We start from the raw sequence: 25,499 nt of genomic DNA on the forward strand, positions 1-25,499 counted from the left end.
TTAAAATTTTACCCAAGATTATAAAAATTATATCGCACCCTACGTGCCTTCTGATTTGTATTAAAACGTGATTTTTTAGAATCTTTATTGTTTTTATAGGAAAACCCAGAATTAGCCACATTCGGTGAGCCGTGCGATTCTTTTGCATCCTGCGCTTGGGGTGACTTGGAGTTCAGCAATAAAGACCCGAGAGCGGACGACACCCAACCATTTTTCTGTGCAATGTACAGGTAAATGTAACAGTCAATTATTTTTTAGCTTTGCTGATGGCTCTACAAATATTAAGAATTGTCTGTTAAATATATTGTATTAAAAAAACTTTTTCTCTCGTCATAATTTCTCGGAAAGCATTCAGGTTGATGTATACATTCTCTTTTAATATTCTCAAATCATATATTTCTATTTTTTTTTTTCAATGGTTTTTCCATTGTACTAATGAATTTTTTTTTGTTAAATCAAAATTAACTAAATTCTATAATTTTTCATTTAGCCCATTTTATTAATAAGCACTTTTAATTAAATGAAGTAATTTTAACATTTTCATAGATGAAATTCTTCTAAAAATAATCCTTTGTTATCTAGTTGTTATTGTTTCCCTTGCTGATTTTTTAACTAGCGAAACATTTTCATTAGCAGGGCTAGTTTCATTTAGAATTGAGCGGAGAAAATATTTTTATATTGAAAATAAAAAGATATGTCTGGTAGAAAGTGAAAGTTTATTGTTTTGATGTCGTTTTTTTAGATCAATTTCTTTTCTGCCTTTCAACTCATTATTACGTACGCCTTAGGCCAACAATAAGATTATGACAACGGCAAAAGAAGAGATTAGTGAGTATGTGGATGCCAGGAAATTACACTGCGAATAGTCAGCTAGCAGCGGCCCGTTGTTGTACATTGTTTCGCATAAAGCGGGGAACATGCCCTATGCAACGCTATGCGACGCTACCCGATGCTACTCGACGCCTTGTCTCGTTTTGGTAGGGTGTGCACATCTATGCGACGTCAAGCGTTCAGTCAGTCACACAGCGTGTATCACAATAATCACTATCATAATCGCAACGCCTCTTTTGTTCTTAATGCACTATTTTGAGCAAAACCTTGTAATAAATTGTTATTTAAATTTTACGAGCACAACGATGCAATATATTGTTAGTTAAATTCAATTGTTTTAAATAAAGTTATTCAGGTGTTTCGATAAATTTTCTGACTAACCATGATAATTAAATAATTCTTATAAAAACTCGTGAATTTTTGACCTCATTTAATTTGGTTTACATTAAAATAAGTATGTTGTAATTAATGTGTGGGGTTTAGTGACGGTTAGTTAATGATTATTTGGAGATAGTGAGTCGCGGTCTGGTGTAATGTAGCTTTTAGAAAAGCATTTTCTATATCGTGCCAACGTTTCGATCTTTATTGAGATCATCTTCAGAGCTCAAAGTGTTCGTTTTCTATGCAGATGTGTCATTATTTGGTGTCGTGTTGAGAGTGCCCTAAGTTGTAATTAATATAACTACAAAATTACATATACGTAGTTCGAAATAAAGCTCAAAAAGTATGAGTGTCCGGTTCTGACGCTATTCAATGAAAATGGTGTAATTTTATGAGCAAAACCATGTAATAAATTGTTACTTAAATTTTATGAAAAAAACCATGAAACAAATTGTTAGTTAAATTAATTTTATCAATAAATGGTATTCCATGGAATTGGTAAATTAAAAATTCCTGAATTTTTGATCTCGTTTAATTTGGTTTACACTAAAATCAGCATGTTGTAATTAACATAACGACAAATTACATATACAAAGTTCTAAATAAACTACGAAAAATATGAGTGTCGAGTTCTGACGCTAGGCGACGAAAATGGTGTAATTTTATGAGCAAAACCATGTAATAAATTGTTAGTTAAATTTTATGAACGAAACCATGTAATTTATTGTTAGTTAAATTTTATGAGCAAATCGATGAAATAAATCGTTAGTTAAATTCATTCTATCAATAAACGGTATTCCGTTGTTTTGACCAACTGTCTGCAAAATCATTAAAATTATTTTTTTTTTAAATAAAACTAATGAATTTTTGATCTCTCTTAATTTGGCTAATATTAAAATAAGTATGCTTTAATTAATATAACGACAATAATACATATAGTTTGAAGTAAAAATATGAGTGTCCGGTTCTTTTGTCTTCGACTGTACTCGATGCTACCCGACGAATCTGGACAGTGGGGATCGCAGAGCGTAGAGTAGGGTAGCATAGCGTAAGTTCGTTCCCCGCTTTAATCACAACTGACACATGTCCAATGTCGCTTCTTTGAGTCGTTTTAATCTTTGTCCGTTAATAATACATTTAGACCTGATGAAAAGGTAGTTTAATAACCAGAAAAATATATTCGTCCCTAACTAGCAGAGATATGAGGGCCACAATTTTTTTAAACAATAATTCAATAAAAATGTTATTCTAGTAATAACAATAATTCTAGTAATATATATATAAATTTACCAAGATTGTATTTTTTATATTACACAATGGAGATTAATTCTGCCTGAGGAGGTTTCTTTCTTCGTAATTACATTCTGCGTACTGTATAAAATAGCAAAAACAACAAAAAAGTACATAAAATTATATTTAATTACCATAGCGCCGTTATATAAAAAGATTTTTTTTTATAAAAAAATGAGCTTTGGATAAATATTTAAAAAATATATATTATCACAAGTCGTTCATTTGTGTAAATCATCGACTGCTTATTTTTGTTTTGTTAAATTTGGAACATTTTGTTACGTGAAAAGCTAAAAAACAAAAATTAAAATAGACAAGAGCAATCTTATTTATGTGATAATAAACCATTCATATTAGTAAATTTTTCTACTAGTACTATTCGATTAAATTGATTGAATTTTACGACGTTTCAACAGCATCATCTAATTTTGGGTAACAAGAAATAGTAAACAATATAAAAAGAAGCACACAAAAATACATTAAAAAACAGAATTTGGAAGCTATCCAACAGCCAAAACAAATGTTGGGTTCTGTTTAAAAAAGGGTTTATTGTTATAATCTGTATATCTCTGATATTAAACATGATTCTTTTTAGAAAAACAGTTACGATACGAATATATAAATGGGCTCAATTTTTTGCCCAATATTTACAAGAAATTTTCAAAATAAGTTCAAAGAAAAAAAAGAATGAAAGAAAATCTTTACACTCGCTTATTCGGAAGCAATGCAAACTTTCAATGCAAATAAATCTGTAAAAAAATATTTTCTTCTTCTCCCCGTTAAACATTCAATGATGATATATATTATCAGGACAACGAAACAAAAATAGAAAAAAAACAGCCAAGTTAACGTTATACTTTATAGTTTCTGCCCAGATATTTGCTGTCCTCTCAAATATGTTCGGGATTTGGCCGAGTGCGAGTCTTCGCCGACCAACCCTTGCAGGAACAACTCGACGGTGAACGAAATCTGCAAATTTGAACGGAGCAAAAATCGAGATTTGACTTCAATGATCAAAAACAGATGGAACGTCACTTGCAACTGCATGCCAGGTTTCATCTGGGACTCAAGGTAAATTAATAGACCTTTTCTTCTGCAGTTTCATAATTTATATAACAAACAAAAATTGGCATGATTAATTTTATTTTATAATTAACATAATTGATTGCTAAAGCAAAAGGTGCTGTAAAAGAAAGAATCTATTCAAACAAAATGGCTGACTCTTTCTAAAAAAATATGATTATCGATTTTTAAAAACCTTATATAAAACCAAAAGTTTTAATCTAGCTCTCCAATGCAATAATGATTTTCCCTCATTTTTATGTGTTTTTTTAATTAAGCGAATTTTAAATATGTCCTCCGTGGAGTAACCCTTGAAAAGCTTTTAGTTGTCGAGTTGATAAATTGTAAACCCCCCTCTCTGTTAATTGCAAGAAAATGTAATTTCAAACAAGCGAAATAATCCTTTTTTTTAAAAAAGGCAATCAAGAAAGAGAGAACTGTTGTTTTTTCCATCCCCAGAGGGAGATCGGCGATGGAGAATGGAAGTTGACATCCCCTCGGGAAACGTAAATGTTTACTCTCTTGAAAACGAATAAAGCGGCCTCACTTTGATCGAACGCATTTCCATGAATGAACAGAAAATAATTACGAATTTAGAAAAAAATTTCAAAGCGTTTAAAATAATGAAAACAATCAATTTTATCGTATCTTCTTACTGATGTTTTGTCAGGAATGTATGGTTCATGTTTTATAAAATAAAGAAGAATTTAAATTAATATAAAATATATCTGGTTAATTAGGCGAATAAAAGTAACATAATACGTGTGTGTGTGTGTGTGTGTGTGGTGTTTAGTGACCATTAGTCAATGATTATTCGGAGATCATGAGATGCGGTCTGGTGTAACGTACGTTTTAGGTAAAAATTTTCTTTATCGTGCCAACGTTTCGATCTTTGTTGAGATCATCTTCAGGGCCTGGGATTTATAAATAAACATTGTTTGAATTTTACAAATACATGTAGGATGTGGAGGGAAAAAAAATTTATACAAAGCTAGACAATTGTAAATTTAAAAAAAATATATATATATAATGCTAGAAAATTTTAGATTAAAAAATAAAGAATGAATTTATACAATGTTAGAAAATTTTGGATTAAAAAAAGAATGAATTTATGCAATGCAAGAAAATTTTAGATAAAAAAAGAAAGAATGAATTTATTCAACGCTAGAAAATTTTAAATGAAATATACAATGCTAGAAAATTTTAGATTAAAAAAAGAATGAATTTATTCAACGCTAGAAAATTGTAAATAAAAACAAAGAATTTATACAATGCTAAAATTTTTAGATTCAATCAAAGCATTTGCACTCCAATAAATCAATAAAATTTTCTAGCATTGTATAAATTCATAATTTTTTTCCACAACCCACATGTATTTGTAAAATTCAAACAATATTTATTTATAAATCCCAGGCCCTGAAGATGATCTCAATAAACATCGAAACGTTGGCACGATAAAAAAATGTTTTTCTAAAACCTACGTCATACCAGACCGCATCTCACGATCTCCAAATAATCATTGACTAATGGTCACTAAACACTACACATTGGTATCTTAGTTCTCTTGTTTGTTTTTTTAAACTACTAATACTATGTTTACTGTTCTTAGCCACTAAAAAACCGGAAATATGCCGTGAGATGAGAATGTTGATTACGAAATACATTCGTAGCAATAAAACGATCATCTCTCTGATTTATGCCTTCTTGAGTAACCTCCAGTATCTTGTTAGCGATGGAGGACACTGAGGACAGTGGTTGTGGGAATGTTAGGCACCCTGGCCACAAATGCATGACTTCTTCCATCTTCAAACAATTATAGCCGAATCTGTATTGCCTAAAACCATCACACACACAAATTTGAAATTAAACGAATAAACGAACTATTTGATACAGCTTAGAAAACTCGAACCAACGGAACGTCAGAAAAAGCTTAATCAAAAAACCAATAAAAAAAGTTTGAATAATCAATAATTTATTTAGAAAATCCAATGGTAAACACGAATGAGAGATTTTATCTTTTATTTATTTTAAAAACGAACAAAATATTGTTGCATGATAATCAACGGAGGACTTCTAAGAGATAATTAAAAATATTAAATGTGGCCACTTTTTCTACCTCTTAGTGTTTTTTTTATCTTTCAACACTAATGTTTCCGTTGAATTTGGGTTGTGATCAAAAGGAATAAATACTAGGTTTGTATCAACGCCAAGCTATCGATAAGTTTTATTGTCTTCCTCAGGGCACTACAAAGACAGATAACAATTAATAAAATAATAATACAATTTTTGTTTCATTTTGGCTTCTCACAGATAGTCAATATGTAAACAAATGGTTATACATCATGTCACTCATTTTTTACCTCGTCGTCACACAATTATTATAAGATATATGTACATAAATAAATAAAAAACTTGTTACAGTTACATATATCACAGGTGTTTTCTAGATGAATTGCAATACTTGTTATCACGTGGGAGGTTCTTAAAACTGCCACCAACTAATAATTAAATTTTTTCTTCTTTTTTTTCGGTTTAGATAAACAGGTTGTGATAATTGTTTTTAAGAAATCCTTGTAAAAGAAAAGAAAAAAAACTTAGTCCTGTTGGTGGCAGTTCTAAGAACCTCCCACGTGAAAACAAGTATTGCAATTCATCTGGAAAAACACTTGTAATATATGTACCTGTAACAAGTTGCATATTTATTTATGTACATATATCTTAAAATAAATGTGTGAAGAAGAAGTAAAAAATGAGCGACATGATGTATAACCATTTGTTTACATATTGACTGAGTATCTGTAAGAAGCAAACATGAAACAAAAATTGTATTATTATTTTATTAACTGTTATCTGTCACTGTAGCGCCCTGAGGAAGACAATAAAAACTGTCGAAAGCTTGGCGTTCTTACAACACTAGTATTTGTTCCTTTTGACCACAACCCAAATTCATCAAAAACTTCGGTATTGTGTGTTGGTCGATCGCATTGGATCCATTATTTTCACAACAATTGTTAATTAATCTTGATTTACAAATATGCATACAATTTTCAATCCACACACACAAAAAAATTATAAACTCCGCAATTCATAAAAAAATTCATTGTATTCAAATCCTTTTAAATTTTAATTGCAAATTCAATGGAGAAATGAGATTTTTATGCAATAATAGTTTTTTTTATAAAATGCTTCATTGCCCGAATATTTGCAAATATCTACCATTGTTATATTACATTGTGTTTACATAATCCTCAGGCGATCCGACTATCGAATGCGCGAGGGCAATTTGTCCCCCCCCCAAAAAAAAGAAATCACATGTACGCTTTGTTTCATCAGATTTCTTATTTAAGCGAAAACAATTACAGAGTAATTATAGTATAAATCCCATTTATTGCCATATTTTGGTTTGAAATAGCCGTCCGGTCGTTCATTCGGAAAAAATGAATGGAGGGGGATCGACCGTTAATCGCTCTTTCCACCCTTAAAGCCCAGACTTACTTTCAGACCACTTATTTCAACCACTGACCCGCATTCATCACATTCAAAAATCTATGAGAAAGAAATGAGGATAATAGAGGCAATAAAAATAACTTCCCAGTCATAACGAGTAATTCGGAGATAAGTACACAATTGCAATTATTTACATACGTGGTGACATAAATACTATACCTTTTACATTTCATACAAATTAAATTTGCTTTTAAACCTCGTGATTCAGCCTATAAAAGGAAATTCACCTAGAATCTATTGAATATATCTAGATTTAAAATGCTAAGAAATGAAGGAAGAAATGCATTCTGTATAAATGTGTGGTGATTAGTGACCATTAATCGATAATTATTCAGAAATAAAGTACTTTGTTATGTACTTTTCTGATGTTCAAACAGACTCATTTTTTTCGGGTTTTCTTCGATTATTTTCTCTCCTCCTGTCTGACCGAACTTCGGGAGTTAAAGTTTCAAGTTCTATCCCTTCTTTTCTTAGTACTAAAGAGAGTAAAGTTGGCACGATAAAGAAAATATTTTTCTGAAATCTACATCACACCAGACTGCATTCTGTACTTAATCGCAGAAAATGACATTTCATAAATTGCTCGATCATATCCTCCCGCCTAAGTCACTATGAGACAATGTTAGAAAACTTGGTCATAAAACCAAAAATGATCGTTCTCTGAAATGCCCTGGTAGCAACGAATTAAACGCGTTTCTTGTTTCCAGCTCCTTATCTCCCATAATTGAAACCCCATTTCCTGCTCAACTACATCACCGAAAATTGTCTTTTAGTTTTTGAAATATTAGCCATGAATTATTTTGAATCTATACTTTCAAGTAAATCTAACGCTACAGGTTGCAATCTTATTCCTTTCAAAGTTATCACTTTTTCCTTTCTATTACCTTAAAATACAAGACCCACTCCCTCGCCTCATCCTGTTTTCCTTCAGCACGGAGGAAGTCCGAAGTTGCTTTATCCAAGAAAATAAACCCACATTTTTTAGTGTGTATTAATATATATTAGGATTCTTCCATCACTATCTAATGTTTTCGGGAAGATTTTATTTAAACAAATCTGCTTACTTATTAACTCTCATGACGTTATATTTCATTTTTAATTTGACTTCTGTAAATTTTATAAGTGTGAGACACCCTTTCTCAAAATCTCAAATGATATCCTCTTAGCTATTGTAGATAAAACGTTTACTAAATATTATTATTCTACTTGATTTTTCTATTGCATTCGGCACGGTAAATCATAATTTTCTTATGTTCAATCAGTCTCATTTTTTCGGTTTTTCTTCGATTTTTTTCTCTCCTCCTGGTCTGACCGAACTCCGGGAGTTTCATTTTTCACCCCATTGGCGCGATAAAGAAAATGTTTTTCCGAAACCTACGTCCAACCAGACCGCATCTCACAATTTTTGAATAATTATCGACTAACGGTCACTAATCGCCACACGGTTTTCTAAAAGCTACATCACACCAGACCGCATCTCACTATTTCTGAATAATTATCGACTAACGGTCACTAATCGCCACACGTTTTTCTGAAAGCTACATCACACCAGACCGCATCTCACAATTTCTGAATAATTATCGACTGACGGTCACTAATCGCCACACGTTTTTCTGAAAGCTACATCACACCAGACCGCATCTCACGATTTCCGAATATACATTGACTAACAGTCACTAATCACCACACATAAAAAATAATATTTGAGAGAATATATTATTGTTATTATTATTAAGTATATTGTATTATGTTTTATTATTATTGTTGTTATTTTTTACGAGGGTTAACAACAGCAGAGGTCATATCAACCCTCAGTATGCCGGTGTTTTGGAAAAAAGCCCATTCGCAAGCATATCGGGTCCGAATGCAGGGCCGCTGGATTCGAACCCGAGAACTTTACCTTACAGAAATGAGCGCCGTATCAACGCGTAAGCCTTGCGGCCGCATACGCCCCCCAGATATTGTTGTTATTACTATCATTAGTACACTATCTTCAGAAAACTAAATTTATTTCTAATTAAAATACTATTTTGAACTTTTAAATAAATAATGTTTATTTCAGATGGTACATCAAGAATCAAACAAAACATACTGAACATTATCAGTGAAGGGGGGCGGAAATAATAGGATTAATAAAGTTTTTGGTCATACATGTTTAAGTATTATAAAAATCTTGTTTTATCCGTCTGTTGCAGTCGTATTTTGTAAATTCTCGAGTTTTTCCTTCCTTTTTTTTTCTTTTTTAAAAATATATTTAAGTTAATTTTAGCCTCTGGGCTTGAGGTTAGATTTACATCTGATAAAACCTGGGTACTTTTTATTTATAGGTTTGGCATGTGCGTCGATTTCGATGAGTGCTACGAAAAGGCCAACGTGTGCGACAAGTCTTCGGAGACGTGCGTCAACACGAAAGGCGGCTACGAGTGTTTCTGCGCTTTGGGCTTCGTTCAAGCCGAGGGCCATTGCGTCGCCGTCGACACGCTCACCCGATATGGGAACGTAAGCCGATAACGTCCCACATTCTAAAAGTTCGACCCAGATAAAACCTCGGCTAACAGAGAGATACGACACGAATTCCCAACCGTATAGTCACTCGGCCAACTTTCCCAAGTCTCCGATAACTTCGTCAAATAGGCGGCCCTGGTCTGAGTTGTTATTTCGATTCCTCGATGAATCAAACTTTCGACCGCCATTTAAAAGAAAATGGAGATAGGAGGCGTCCAGATTTTTGGTTTGAAACTAGAGAAAAATGTAAACCTCAATTTGTAAGACAAGAATCAAACAAAACATAAATGTGAAATTATTATGATTTCAAAGTTCCTAACAACTCTACATTGCTGAACCTTGGGTCACTTTTTAGGTCCATCTTTACTCCGGAGTTTTTTGTACTACTTAAAGGCGTTTCGGCATTGGACCATCTTCAGTGAGGAACTAGTAAAGGAAGTAACGAGTTTCTCGCAGAAGATGGCGAAATGCCGAACGTGCTTAAGTAGTACAACAAACTCTGAAGAGAAGATGGACCTAAAAAGTGACTTGGTTCAGTTCACCGACTCGCGCACCAGCAGCCAGCATTACCTGTAACAATATATTTGTCCATTTCCTTAGAAAATTTTGTTTTAATTAAAGTAAAAAATTTACTTTATAAAAAATAAAAAACATGTCCTTCTTAGTTTTTCGTCAGTTTTTCAAAAATTCCTATGGTTGAATTTTTAATCCGTAACTCGGTCAAAACAAGTGAGAACGTATTTTTTTCTTACCAAATAAAAAAGTCGGGCATAACTCAGAAATGGTCGATTCAATCAAAATTTTCCTTTCAGTAAAAGTGGCATAAAATAAGCTCTAGAATCGAAATTTAAAATAAAATGTGGTTCTCATTAAAAAAAAAAATTTCGTCAGTTTTTCAAAAATTCCTATGGTTGAATTTTTAATCCGTAACTCGGTCAAAACAAGTGAGAACGTATTTTTTTCTTACCAAATAAAAAAGTCGGGCATAACTCAGAAATGGTCGATTCAATCAAAATTTTCCTTTCAGTAAAAGTGGCATAAAATAAGCTCTAGAATCGAAATGTAAAATAAAATGTGGTATTCTCATTTAAAAAAAATAAAAAAATAAAATAAATTAAAAAAACAAGCTAGTGTCATTTCCCAGCTAGGTGAGAAAGTTGTGTTAAATGATTATTACCACCACGCGATTCTTAGCCAAAATCAACTTGAGGTTTGTACAAAATTATTTTTGCTAAAGTTAACCGGTTCCAAATTAAATGTGTGGACTGTAGAAGTTGATACACCCTGTATACAATAATTTATTAAATATAGATAAATTATATATATTTTGTATTTTTTCGTTTTCAGGTGAGTTTATTTACGATATTGAGGCATAAAAGAAAAAAGAAAAAGGTTGACTATTTTAAAAACAGGAATTTTACTAGAAAAAGTAAACGTAATATTTCACACAGGTTCGGTTCCATTACTATTCGGATTTTATTGTTTTTTTATTTTACTAAATTTTTAACAATACAGTAGGTTTTTCATATATTATGTTTATTTATTTACAAACCGAGCAACCTCTGCTTTTGTTTTATTAGTTGAATTTTCATTGTAAAGCTGTTTCCTGGAGTAGTCAGAAGTGGCTCATGCGTCGTCGGCGGAGAAGCATACAGACATAACTCGGGTCGCGGCAGAGTACAAAACGCAATCTAACTAGTTACTAATTCCAGCTTTACAAGTTTTCCAATATAAGTTGCCTGAGTATGTGGCCACCTGAGTCGGCCTAGTGCGCACACAAACCCTAATGGGATAATTGGGGAACCCGTTACAGGAGGTGCTTGTTTATTCCCGGCGAATTCCCAACACGTCCTGCGTCGAGAACACGGGGCCATTCGTATGGGGGAGAGAGGATGGACGAAAATTGTACTCTGATATTTGAAGAGGTGAACTTCGCGAAAAAAAACTATTTCGCAAAATGTGTAATTTTTCTTAATATATCATATTCCACCCTTGAAAAAGAAACCAAGACTTAAAACATACAAATACAAAAGATTGAGAAGCAGGAGAAGAAAAAACATCAGTAACAAGAGTAATTTAATCAATTAATTAAGGTTTTTAGTTGGATAATCGATTAACGGTCACTAATCACCACACATAACTTTAACTTTTTTCTGTAAGATTAAGTTAAAGTTATGTAACAATTCTAACATTATTTATAGATCCATCCATAGTTCGTGGTCCAATTAACATTTTTCAATTAATTAGTATGAAATGAAAGGTATTGGTTGAGATAAAAAAGCCAGTGTCACGAGCGGGATTCGAACCCACGACCATCGGCTAAATACGCCGCTTCTCTACCATTTGAGCTATCATGCCTTCGTTCCGCTCGGACACTAACTTCCCATCTCAGGTAGAGTAGCGGCGTATTTAGCCGATGGTCGTGGGTTCGAATCCCGCTCGTGACACTGACTTTTTTTATCTCAACCAATACTTTTCATAAATGTTATTTATAGAGTATCTTGTATGGGATGTCAAATATATTGGTCAGACCATGCAGGCTAAAAAATAGAATGTATGGACATAAACATGACTGTAAAAATCCACACAACACCGGGCACAATTTGGATTTTGATAAGGTTGTCGTGTTGCTTAAAGAATCTTCAGAAGTAGGAAGAAAAGTAAAGTAGACTTTGTACATTAACTTGGAAAAGAACTCTGGTAATGTAAAGAAGGATTTTCAAAAAATCAGTCCAGCTCATTCGGGTTTGTTACAATTTGTATGAGAAATACGTCACAGGTGTGATTATGTTATCACGTGTCCTTCCCAATAATTGTTTGGTTGGAGTTTTTGAATTGTTTATGTATAAATTAATAAGAGTTACCATTCCTGTTTTTGTAATATCTTTTTACTACAAATTTTATTTTAAAAAACAAAACAATATAGTAAGTATTTACCTGTACCAAAAAGTGGTATTTGTTTGTTTTTATATAATAACTGTTAATTTAAAATATAGGTCCTGATGATGAACTTGAAGCCGGGGTCGAAAATTGGCAAACTGATCATGCATCAAATGGTCACAACCAAGTGGTCGATACCTTCTCATCAATAATCAATAATAAAGAGAGAAATGAAACAGGAAAATATAAAAATGAACAAAAACTTTGTCAAATATCATCACTAAAAGTACAGGTCAACGGTTTGAGACCTCCAGCACAGAAACGGATAAAAGGAAAATTACCTTCACTTCTCAAAGTTCGAATTTGAAAAAAATCTCAAGAGAAATTTGAAAAAAATACTATCTCGGCATATGAAACATTGATTCGACACTGAAAAACAGAAAAGATTGTAAATATGAGTTAAGGTCAGGTATGTTGTTGATTATAAACCTTAAATTATAGAAAATATTTCCTCTGAAAACGTTCGCCAATAGAAAAAATTAATTAAATTATTTTACTTTTTTCCCAAAAACTTTACATTCCTTAACATGAATTTCAAGAAATTAATTAAAATTAGAACGTTTCAAAATAATTGTACTCACATCTATTATCACACATTACTGCTTAAATTTTCACAATGGACATTGATAAAACAAAAACCTAGACACTCGGTATTATTTGTACCTTTGGCTTCCATCCAAATTAAAAAATTAAAACGGACAAAAAAAGTAGCATGATTTAACAGGGAGGAGAAACAAACGTTTCCTTCTAGTATTAATGGTAGTTCACAACAGAATCATTNAATGAAGTTTGAAGGTATATAAAAATAACGGGTCAACATTAGTCTCTAAATAAATCATAATGCTTCCTAGTATACACTTCTATCAACATCATCATCCATTCTGAAAAGTAAAGGATTCAAAATGCTTCCGTGAGCAACAATAAAAAAATTGAACGGATCACCCTATTTACATTAAGGGTAGCAAATAATCAATGTTATTCTTCTTCTTATTTGCCTCACTTCAATAGTTTAGCACGATTCCTCAAAAAGGAGATCGCATAACTATGATATGCCTGAGACACTTTACAGGATTAAAGGATGGGATATGTAAGACAATGTTTGGGCAACATTGAGCTGATGGGGGTGAAAGTTGTTTCATTTTAAAATAAATTGAATCCTTGTTTGAGCCCCCACTTTACATCCGTACTCCCAGAAAGATTTTGATTGTGTCAAACGATTGGTAGCATTGCGTAATCATCAAAGGTATTCGAACCTCAAACAGATGAAAAATATAAAATATAAAATAATAATTCATTATGCTTTTTAGTTATATATATGCTCCAATAACGTAACGTAATTTACTAGAATTTTAAAAGGTATGTACTGGATGAAACACACGTGTGATATACCTATTTACTTTTCTGCTTGACAGGCGTTCCCATATGCTCTGGAATCATGGATTTTCAATGGAGACCATTCGTAAGGAACTGCTCAGTATCGATTTAACGAGAGGAGAGGTGCTCATGTGGGAATAAGCCGGAATGAGAAGGATTCGTCGCCTAGGAGGCGTTGCACTGGAATAATACAAGAGCGCAATCAATCGGCGACTTAGTGAATGTCCACTCAAGTGTGAAAAACTGTGGCAAAGTGCCTAAAATGCAAGATCTGACTGTTTCATCAGTGAAAAAAGGTGCTTAATTCAACTACCCCAGAATCGTAAATGAACCCAAATAATACCGGTCTTGGAAATGCCACGTACATCAGTACAGCTTTGACCTCGAGGACAGGTCAGCAAGCCGTTGCGACCAATGTGTCATGCAGACATGATCCCACACTATTTTCAAATGCATATTATACGAAAAACATAATCAATCATACGGTGTGCACTGGGAAAAGAATGCCGGTTAACCAGTGTTGCTGGAACAAAATCTGATTGACGTAAATAAATTGGACATTTAAAAATAGCTTTCTCTATCGTATTATTGTATAAGAACTACTTTGTTTAAATTAAATTTATGTTGTAACATTCTAAGTTTATATGATACTTGTTTCTACTCAATAAAACAAGTTTCTAAAGGAAACCCCAGTGCCAGACTCGATCCTGTTCTAAATCAAGACAGAGAAAGCAATATTTCAATTAATTCTAGATCGAGAAAGCAGCATTATTTGGGTGTTTTTCTTGAATTAATAAAAATATCACAAAATTAATTAAATATTTTGTATTAATTGTAAAATACATTTCCCGTCAAAAAGCCTACATGTACATAATAACTTATTCGCTTTTTAATATTCTCCTTTGAAGTGTTTACGAAGTTTGTTTTTTGATTCATTACCTTAATTGAGAATAATTTACGCAACTTTTCTCCATGGGCCAAAACGTTAAATCTTTTTTCCAATAATTCCACAAGTTTATTGCGAAACGAATTTACCATTCGGTAGAAACTCTCGTAATTTAGTAGAATTCTTTTAAAGATCACTAATTACATTTACGTTTGCTCGAAGAATCAAGAAAAAGAAGACTGGACGGTGGCGAGGGCTGTTGGTTCGACATAAAATATATTGGACTGAAATTAAAACGGCAGATTAGACGTTTGCGCTATTTCAAGGTCACCTTTATATTTAACGTATTGACGCAAGGATGCTAAGGACCTGGTAGTTGCAGAAGCGTAAACGTACAAAATAAACATTACCGGGCGATGGAGGCAAGTTAAGTTTAAATGAGATTGAGGGCAAAAGGTGTCAAAAACTTTTAAGAAAAAAAAGCATTTAGCTTAGCAAACTAAAATATTACGGTGCAGTTAGTTAACCATATATATATATATTACAACCACATCCAATACCTCGCCTGTTTTACACAATTAATATGGTTTTATTGAAGGAAAGATATATAACTTGCTATATTTCTANCGGGAAAAGTCGACATGTCGGCAGCATGCTGCGGGATGATGTGGGCTTCTACACCGGACCTCACGGAAGAAGCAGATTTACCGTGCGCGGTGAGTCACTCCTAACATGAAAATTTAAACGTTTGGTAACGCCTGACAGTTAAGTGCGGACGCAAAAGAACCTCCATGGTAAATGTATTGCGACCCTAGTGGGAAACATATGTTTGTTAATAAAACACATAAATATTTTAATATTGAAACAACAAATGTACATACATTTTTAGAAGTCGGGTTTCATGAAAACATACGAATTGTAAAATGTAAACTATAAAATGAATAATTTTAAAATATTTCCATATTTATATATAATTGTATTTATTTCACAATTAATTAAGGTTTTTAGTTGAGATGAAAAAAAGTTAATGGCACGAGAGTGATTCGAACCCACGACCTTCGGCTAGTTACGCCGCTGCTCTACCACCTGAGTTATCGTGAACTCGATCCACTCGGACATCAACTCCCCATCTCAACCCCAACTTATGAGTTTTCCCTCCTTTTGCCATTTTTCAAATGATATTTATTTTAATTGGACAATATCTCCAACAAAAACTACTTCGTTAACTTAGTATATGGGAATTTTCTGTAAGCGCCATATCTGTCTGGAAACTTGTAAAAGTTTATGTTCTTCTAACCGATTTTGTATTTTTTTCCTTAAGGTATCAGTAAAATAACTAATGAATCAGACTCGAATTATATATACGAAAAGAAAGAGAATTCCAATTCCAATTCTGATGAGAAAAGAAAAAGAGTTAGAGAGTTAGAGACACATATCTCGGGTCCATCATTTGTCAGGATTGGCTTTTCTTCTGAATCCGTCATTGTTGCCGTAATAATTTAAACCATGTCTTCACATTTCATAACAACGTTTAATCAAGTAAAGTTCACAAAGGATGCATCGAAGCCCAAGTCAGACAATACACTCTAAAGAACGCACATTCCATGACAAGCTGACAAAGGTCTAGCTGATCCATTTCCTCAACTATCTGACTAGTCTGTACAAGTTCATCCAATAACTCGAAAAAGTGCAACCACTTTTTGCAGCAACGGTTCTTTGCCAAAACCTCCCCAGAGAGCACAACATGGGGCTTTCTTCCCCTTGGCAGCTATTACCCTCCAGTTTCATTATACGGTACATTACCTGGACACATCCTCATTGTAATGATCCAATGCAATAATACAATAATCCTTACAAAATGAATTATCAATTAGTTACACAATCTTCTCCCGCCATGCGCCATATATATATATATCTGTCTCCTAGAATTATAGTTTTTAAATTGTATTTAGGCGGTTCATCCAAATAGTACAAGGTAGCTGTTAGTATTTCTGTCATTCTTATTTGTATGTTAATAAATTTAGTTAATTAATACAAATTGTTACATTAATTTAATAAATTTTTCCTTTTCTCAAACCAAATGCCGGGACTGTGCAACGGGGCTCCAAGAAGACTCCAGCAGACCCTTCCCAACCCTTGGTTGCAAGGGGGGTTTCCAGGCACAAAATAATGGTGACGCACGTAAACGTGACGCACTCTCTAAAGCACAAGCTGGCTCATGTTTCCTCTTTTAAGCAGCCTCTACATGCATTTGGACGATAGAACCTACGAAGCGTATAGCTTGCGAGGATGCTAAGACTAGCCTACCTCGAGAAGCGTTAAGGGAGTGGCTGGTTTGAGAGCTGGCCACGAACGGCCGGTGCTGCATCAGAGTTAGTGTACCATATCCTGTCAATATACGGACGGGGGAGGGTGCAAACTAATTGAACTGCGGCGCAGCGTATTTTCTTTCGAAGTTCAAGCCCAGCTGAATGGGTAAGGTCTCACAATGAGTGACGAGACCCCTGGAAGGAGCCTAGAGGAGAGGCTGTGTTTCATTCGTGGCCGTAGTNAAAATCTATAAGCACCGTTGAAATCCCCGTTAATCCCCGTCCTGTCTGCAAATACGTGAGAAGGTGCATAACCATCTGTTCTACGGGGTAACAGAAATGTTCCAAGGTTCAGCCCCTGTTACACTGGGAATGGAAGTTGGCCGTGGTGACACCCCTGTCGGGTACCTGGAGAAGAAGCTGTATTCTATCTGTGACCTTCGCACGAAACTTGCGTATGACCATTGTTATTCACCCGGCCTCTCGGGATGTGAAGGATCGGACAATCGAGGCGTATCGCTTTGAGGATGCTCAGACTACGCTGACGGAGTCCCGCGAATGCGTGAGTAGTGGCGGATGGAAATGGGTAATGAATCGGTTGCTCCTATTCGAGTGTGCTTTGGTGGCAGATGAACGTAATGTGCTCGATTGGTGGCTTTTATCACTGCTGTAGGCAGTCTCCTCTAGGGGGTGGGTAGCAATTCCACTTTAAACGAAACCGCGGCCGGAGAGGATCCGGAAGTTTCTACGCTGGGGAAGCCTTAATACTCTCTTCTTTTCTATCTAGGGATAGCGCGGGAGACCAGGCTGATGTATTTCGGCCTAGGTAGCACTTTGCGCGCGGCATACGGTTCGATGCTTAATGAGGACCCGACCACTCGGAATGGGCCAGCGGGGAGCGAGGTTGTCTTGGCCTCTCGGGACTGAACTGCCTCTACACCAATGCTGCGGCAGTAACCCACTTCTGTCGTATGCGGAGGTGCGTCAGCTTTCATCTTGAGAATCAAAACGTCCGATAAGTCCGGAAGGCTAGGTGTGGACGTTAAAGATCCTCATTGTCCTTTTAAGGACGACCGAGTATGCAGGAAAGCAAAGTCTAGGAGGGATGGTTAGGGTTTTTCATCTCATAGGGTAACATTCCCCAGCTCAAGCCATACCATCAGCTCTGGTGCTTAGGGATAACCAACGATGGAGGCAAAATTCCTATTACCTTCCTTTCCTTAGAGAGTTAGAGACACATATCTCGGGTCCATCATTTGTCAGGATTGGCTTTTCTTCTGAATCCGTCATTGTTGCCGTAATAATTTAAACCATGTCTTCACANAATCGGACCATGGTCAATATGAACTTTTTTGTTCATTTTAGGGTGAAGAATCTACTGGAGAAGTTTGTAGCACGAGTAGCAATTCACCCTGTATATATACGCTACGTGAAATGGACCTATGGTGCAGGGGAGTTGGGGCTGGATGACCTGCACCAAAAGATGCGAAAACCGGCCAACGGCAAAAAAATGATAGATCAAGACAGATTAGTAGAAAATGAAAAATAGATGTATACATTTTTTAAAAATATTTTAATGTTTAAAACGAGAATAGTTGGTCGTTTGTATTATACGCGCTATCAAATAATTTTTGAAATTATTTAAATATACTTTGGTCTAAGATGAATGTAATAAATTACCTACTCTCAATCAGGAAATTTAAATAGCTGACAAATTGGCTGTGGAGGTCGGAGCGTCGTTTTTACAAGGCAAAATAAAAACATCAACGCAAAAAAAAAGCAGGGTGGTGAGCAAAAGTCAAATTACATTTGATGCCGGCCCCCTGATGCTGTTTGCTTCTACAATAGACAATAGAATTAACTGAAATAAGAGATTGGAACTATAAAACCAGGCCCAGGTGTGTTTCTCTTAAGGGCCTTTGCTTTACGAGTAATAAAAAGAGATTCACCGAGGCTTTCAGCGTGTCGGACACTTATCGCTACTTCCACACGACCATAAAATAAAGCCGCTCATATTTAAACTGTCGTTTTTTTCATTTTTTGTTTACGTTCTGTGTTCTTTTTTTCTTAAAAATAGCTAATTTCAGTAATGCTTCTCAATGCAGGCACAAATGAGTTATTTTAAACGAGGAAAAAAGTTTATGAAATTTTTTGAAAAATTTTATTCATATCAAGTTCGAAGATTTACAAATATGATTAAATATGTATTTTAGGTATACACTAAACTTAAAAAAAGTTGAGAGAGTGTACGACAAATTTAAATTACTAAATTTAAAAAAATAAAAGTCGTGATAGATTACAATATTGCGTGCACTATGTACAAAATAATAAAATTTAAAAAAATCTCAGTGCTTACATAAGAAGATCAAAATTAAAGATGACGTTCAACATCTGCACACTAGCAATATAAATAGGCATATCCAGGTTGGAAAACATAATAATAAAATGCTTAGTAATTAGTTTTTAGTTAAAGGGGTTTTAGTCAAAAGGGTTCTCAAATTTACCGAATTCAAAAAAGCAAAAATATAGAGCCATTGAAAAAATCTTTAAAAAATTATATACTTTCCAGATATGTATCAAAAGGACAGATTTAAAAGTTTAAAAGTTGTTAATTAATCATTATTATTCAGAAATCGTGAGATGCGGGCTGGTGTGTTGTAGGTTTCAGGAAAACATTTTCTTTATCGTGCCAACGTTTCGATCTTTATTGAGATCATCTTCAGGGCTCAAAGTGTTTGTTTTCTGCGTAATTGTGCCATTTGCATGTTGAGAGTGCCCAATCACCACACACACACACACACACACACAACTAATTAAGTAAAGCTCGCAAAATTTTAAAAGGGGGAAATTAATTTATCCGAACACATATTTCCGCTGAAAATATCTAAGTTTGCGTTATATACGATTAAACAGTGTGCTTAAACAACAGCGTGGTTCAAATACGGCAAAGCTTATTTCGAATGTAAATTTCCATCAGAACCCGATCGATAAATTGAGCTGAACTGACGAACCACACCCAATGAGGAATCTGGGATGGATTGAATAAATAAGGAGGAGGCAACCTTCAATATGTCCCCCCTTTCCTACAGGGCAGATTCATCTTTAATGTGAACATTAACAGGCGGAACGTACTTAAACCTCAAAAATTTTCTACGATAAAAAAAATTGAGCAGCATGCATTGTATAATGTTTTAATTATTCACCAGCGTCAACATTTTCAAATACATAGCGTATCTAGATTTTTATCCTTTGGGCCTATTTCACATGTTATTATTCATGAGATGAAAGTGAGAATCAAAGGAAATAGTAAAGGAAAGAAAACTAAAACATAATATATAAATAAAAGAATGGGAGAGAAACAAGAAATGAAAAATACAGGTAATTAAACATTAAACAGAAGTCAGATTTTGAAGACATAGGGAATTTTCGTTTGTGGTCCAAATCTGCTAGTAATTTCTGGAATATGTTCGTTTCGTTCTTCACATGGGTATGGTATCGACTTGTTGTTCACTTGAATAGCATATGCTCTACCTTTGTTTCCTTTAGACGTAGATGCCATTGGTTATCTATTCGAAGTCTTAATTTTTAAAGGGTTCAGAATGATAATGATGATGGATACTACGAATTGAGGATTTTTGTTACCAAGCCCTGCAGTCTTTTGGCATAATATATTTTTCCCAGTTCCTTAGTTTACTTCAACTTTTACGAAGTAATAGATTATTGACGGCAACAATTCTATTTCCCAGGATTTCTTGGAACTCTAGTTAAGGTTTCGAACCCGATGATAATATCGTCGGCTGTTTTTCTTCATTGCATTGCCTACAAATAAGGTCATTATTGAAAATTCCCATGTTGTGTAGGTGTTTTCTCAGATACCGGTGACCCTTCTATAATCCTATTTTACTGTCTAACTGAAGATATGTGGTAATTTTGCTGAGAATTGTTTTATTCATGGGTTTACTATGCTTGACAGTTTGTCCACTTCTGCTTTTTTTTGTGGTCTCATTCTAACAGGGAGAAGCTAGTTTACTCTGTCTGATGGATGAAATATTGCAATTTTGGTGAGGATATTTTTTTACTCATCGGTTTACTATGCTAAACACCTCCGAAGTTTATCAACTTCTCCTATTTTTGTGGACTCATTCTGAGTAGGAGGAGCCAACGCTTGATCTTGTTATCTTTATCCTGGGTTCTGGGTCTATATATGATTTTGCAGGACTTCCTCGGTCTAGTTTATGTTCTTGTTCAATCATCAGAATTTAATTGTGCTGGCACTCGAGATATTCAGGTTTTGGAGATTTTTGATGCACGAATTTTTTGTGTAGGACGGTTTTATACAATGCTTTTAAGGAAATTAACTGTCTGATCATATCAGGAAGTTTTTTGAGGAATTTAAGTGGATCATGTCCTGTAAAAATACTTGTTATGGTTTGTGGTTCTTTTCTGTTGAGTAAGTGTTTTGTCAGATGCCAATGACCGTTCTATAATTATATTTTACTCAGTCTAATTGAAGATATGTGGTAATTTTGCTGAGAATTTTTTTATTCATGGGTTTATGCTTGAAAGTTTGTCCACTTCTGCTTTTTTTGTGGTCTCATTCTGAGTAGGAGGAGCCAACGCTTGATCTTGTTACCTTTATCCTGGGTTCTGGGTCTATATATGATTTTGCAGGACTTCCTCTGTCTGGTTTATCTTCTTGTTCATTCATCAGAATATATTTGTGCCTGGCACTCGAGATATTCAGGTTTTGAAGAGTTTTGATGCATTAGCCGAATTTTTTGTGTATGACGGTTTTACGCAATGATTTAAAGGAGATTTGCTGTCTAATCGTATCAGGATGTTTTATGAGTAATTTAAGAAGATCATCTCCTGTAAAAATATTTGTTATGGTTTGTGGTCCTTTTCTGTTGTGTAAGTGTTTTGTCAGATGCCAGTGATCAATCTATAATTCTTTTTCACTTTATTTAATTAGAGAAATATGGCAATTTTGATGAGAGCATTTTTTTACTCATGGGTTGACTACACTTGACAGTTCGTCCACTTCTGCTTTTTTTGTGGTCTCATTCTGACAGGTAGAAGCCAATGTTTGATCGTGTTATCTTTATCCTGGGTTCTGGGTCTATTTATGGTTCAGCAGGACCTACTCTGGCTAGTTTATCTTCTTGTTCATTCATCAGAATTCCTTTGTGCCTTGCAGCCGAGATATTCAGGTTTTGAAGATTTTTGATGCATTCGCCGAATTTTTTTGTGTATGACGGTTTTACGCAATGCTTTTAAGGAGATTTACTGTCTGATCGTATTAGGATGTTTTATGAGTAATTGTTTTGTCTACAATTAGGTTGATTTTACAAGTTGTGTTTTTTGCCATGCGTACGTTCCTATATTTTGTTCTCCAGTATTATCCAATATTACCAACATTAGGTTTCTTTATGGATCTTTTTATGGTACTTGTTATCCTTTTTAGCCAATCAGCTTTTTTCGGACAGTTGATTATTTAAAAATAAGACTTTTGAAAAATATTTAAAACATCTTAACCAATTAAAAAAGAAAACTAAATAATATATTTGGTAGGGTTGTGGATTGAATGAAAAAAAAAAAATTATAGCAAAATATGAGTTTAACGAGCCGTACCGGAGGAAAGAAACGTTTTTAGAATTCGTGAGCTGGCTTTCAATGGATCCAGTTTATCACAACGTTATAACATGAACATATGTTCGTTTCTGTGCCAGCTAAGAACCAGGTGTCGAACATTGCCTCGCTCCCTCATTAGCGGTGGCCCTTCATATGTAAATCCGGGCCACCTGAGGGTCTAACGAACTTCAACACTCCATCCTAACATCCACCAGGCGGCAGTTTACATATGGAATCGGCTCCTTATCGAGGCCGAAAAAGCCGTATGTGGCCCTATCATGATTTGTCTTCGACCGCAAGACGCTCTGTCTGTATAAATTCAGGGTTTTACCATTACGTGAAATTCGCTTTCTTTGTAAAAGCTAATTCCGAAAACCTAACGTTTATTAGTTTTCATTTTTTGTAACTGGTGCATCTTAGACTGAAATGCTACCATCATGAAACTGTGAAAAATAGTAAAGAATAACTTTTTATTAGGTTTCGTGGCCCGCTTGATCAAATAAATTATTTTTCAATTAATTAAGGTGTTGGTTGAGATCAAAAAGTCATTGTCACAAGCGGGATTCGAACCTATCTTGACCATTTCATTTGTCGCCGAGAATCAAATAGATTACACCACATTCGAAAAATGGCAAAAAAGGATGGAAAATTCAAAAGGTGGGGTTCAGATGGGAAGTTGGTGTCCGAGTGGATCAAACTCACGATAGCTCAAGTGGTAGAGCAGCGGCGTATTTAGCCGAAAGTCATGGGTTCGAATTACGCTAGTGACACTGAATTTTTTATCTCTACCAAAACCTTAATTAATTGTAAAGAACAAACCCTTTTTAATTTTTTTTTCTTCCAAGAAAGAATTAATAATAATTATTATTTCTGTTTGATTATATGACTAACTAATTTACTATTTATGGGTTCTGATGCCAGCCTGCAATAAACCTGCAATACTACTTAAAATCTGTTTATTGATCTCAAATATTTTTAATTTTTATATATTCAGTTCCCAAATTTTCGGCTAATAGCTATATTATTATTATTTCAATTAATTAGTCTTTATGCTACGTATTAGTTGAAATGAAAAAGCTTGTGTCACGAGCGGGATTCGAACCCACGACCTTCGGCTAAATACGCCGCTGGTCTGCCACTTGATCTATCGTTACTTCGATCCACTCGGACAACAACTTCTCTCAGACCGTCAGAGGAGTCTACTATGATAATTTGAACAGAACATAATAATTAATTCATACACAAATTGAATACATCATAATAACAGTAATAAGTAATTTTGATTAATATATAACAATAATAATCCCTAATATTAATGTTTAGGCGTCGACACACTGTAAGAGGAAGGTCCTGGGTTCGAATCCAGCGGCCCTGCATTCGAAACTGACAAAAAAATGCTAGTTGCCTAAATAAGTATTTTTATATTGGCTAATTTTTTATAAGATTTTGTTGATTGTTATGTAATCAAAATGTAAACATAAGGAGCGATATTGTTTTTATTTTGTAAAAGAAGTTGGGTGAGGAAGTCTGAACAGTTTTTTGATAAAGTATTTTATTAATTATACACAGATTAAAAACATAGAATAATCTAATTAAAAAACGAAAAACTAGTTTACACGAAAAATTTTTCGTTTTTAAACATTTTTACATTATGCATTTTTATATTTTTATTACAAAGAAAGGAAAAAATTCTCTGAAATGGTTGAAATGGTATATTTACATAGTTGATGTGAGAAAAAAGAACGGCAAAATAAAAATATTAAAAAAAGTAAAATTTCCACTTTTAAATTTTTTTGGCGAAACCAGGGCGAATTCATAAAAAATGCTGGATACATATCCTATAAATAAATNATTATTTCTCTTTGACATAGCTTTCTACTTCTCTAAATCAGTATTTTTTTTATTACTAGAATAGCTAATTTTTTTGGTAACATATTATCTGGAAGTCATAAGTTTTTATTTATGCAATGAAAATGTAAACATGGGAAGCAATTTTGTATTCGTTTGGAAAAAGAAGTAGGGTGAGAAAGCCTGAACAGTTTGTGATAAAGTATTTCATTAATTATTTAGAGATTAAAAACATAGAACATTCTAATTAAACAACGAAAAAATATTTGGTTTTCAGAAATATTTTGTTACGGATAATTGATAGATTTTGTTATGTTTTTATTGCAATCTACATAAAAAATGCTGTAGAAACTACATATTTTCATCGTTGATTTGACCATACAGAACGGCCCAGTAAAAATAATAAAAAACGGACATTTTCCACTTTTAAATTTTTTGGGACAAATCAGGACCCATTGACAAGTTGTGGTGGATACATGTCCGATATTTTGGAAAGTAGTATCACCAAAAATAAGTTGTCAGTTTTTTCATTTGGACAAATTTGTATTTTTACTTCAAAATGAACTGTATATTGGTCAGGCATCTTACCGTTTAAATCAGTCAATACATAATTATTAAAATAAAGAGGAAACACATTTTTTCAGGTGTGTTCACACGTGTGCGTGTGTCGTGTTTTCACGTTATAAATTATGGAGATTAATTACAATATTATACTCCCCAGTAATTGATTCGGTACCCCACTATCTTATGTTTAAAGCTTCAAAGCGATTCGGTCTGCCTTAATCAAAAGATTTAATTGCTCTTTGCACACGCGTCTACGTGTCGAAATATTGAACCATTATAGTTTAATGTTCTGTTCGGTTTATAGGTTTAATTCATGAAATCTTCAATCTAGCTATCCCGAACACACTCTGTTAAGTCAAAGAGAAATAATT

At 34.0% G+C, this 25,499-nt stretch overlaps 1 protein-coding gene across 1 annotated transcript in view; it reads left to right on the plus strand.

The window, feature by feature from the left end:
* The window catches only part of LOC106666442, a 36,275-nt gene extending 22,244 nt beyond the window's left edge, over positions 1–14,031 (plus strand). Inside the window, exons 4-8 of the mRNA XM_024229476.1 lie at positions 100–230; positions 3,367–3,573; positions 9,399–9,570; positions 10,924–11,027; positions 13,929–14,031. Coding sequence (XP_024085244.1) covers positions 100–230; positions 3,367–3,573; positions 9,399–9,570; positions 10,924–11,027; positions 13,929–14,031 — 717 coding nt within the window. The remainder of the gene's footprint in view (positions 1–99; positions 231–3,366; positions 3,574–9,398; positions 9,571–10,923; positions 11,028–13,928) is intronic.
* Positions 14,032–25,499: the final 11,468 nt, after the last annotated feature.

The sequence above is a fragment of the Cimex lectularius genome, unplaced genomic scaffold (genome assembly GCF_000648675.2).
Source record: "Cimex lectularius strain Harlan isolate CLEC.00 unplaced genomic scaffold, Clec_2.1 scaffold196, whole genome shotgun sequence".
NCBI lineage: Eukaryota > Metazoa > Arthropoda > Insecta > Hemiptera > Cimicidae > Cimex > Cimex lectularius.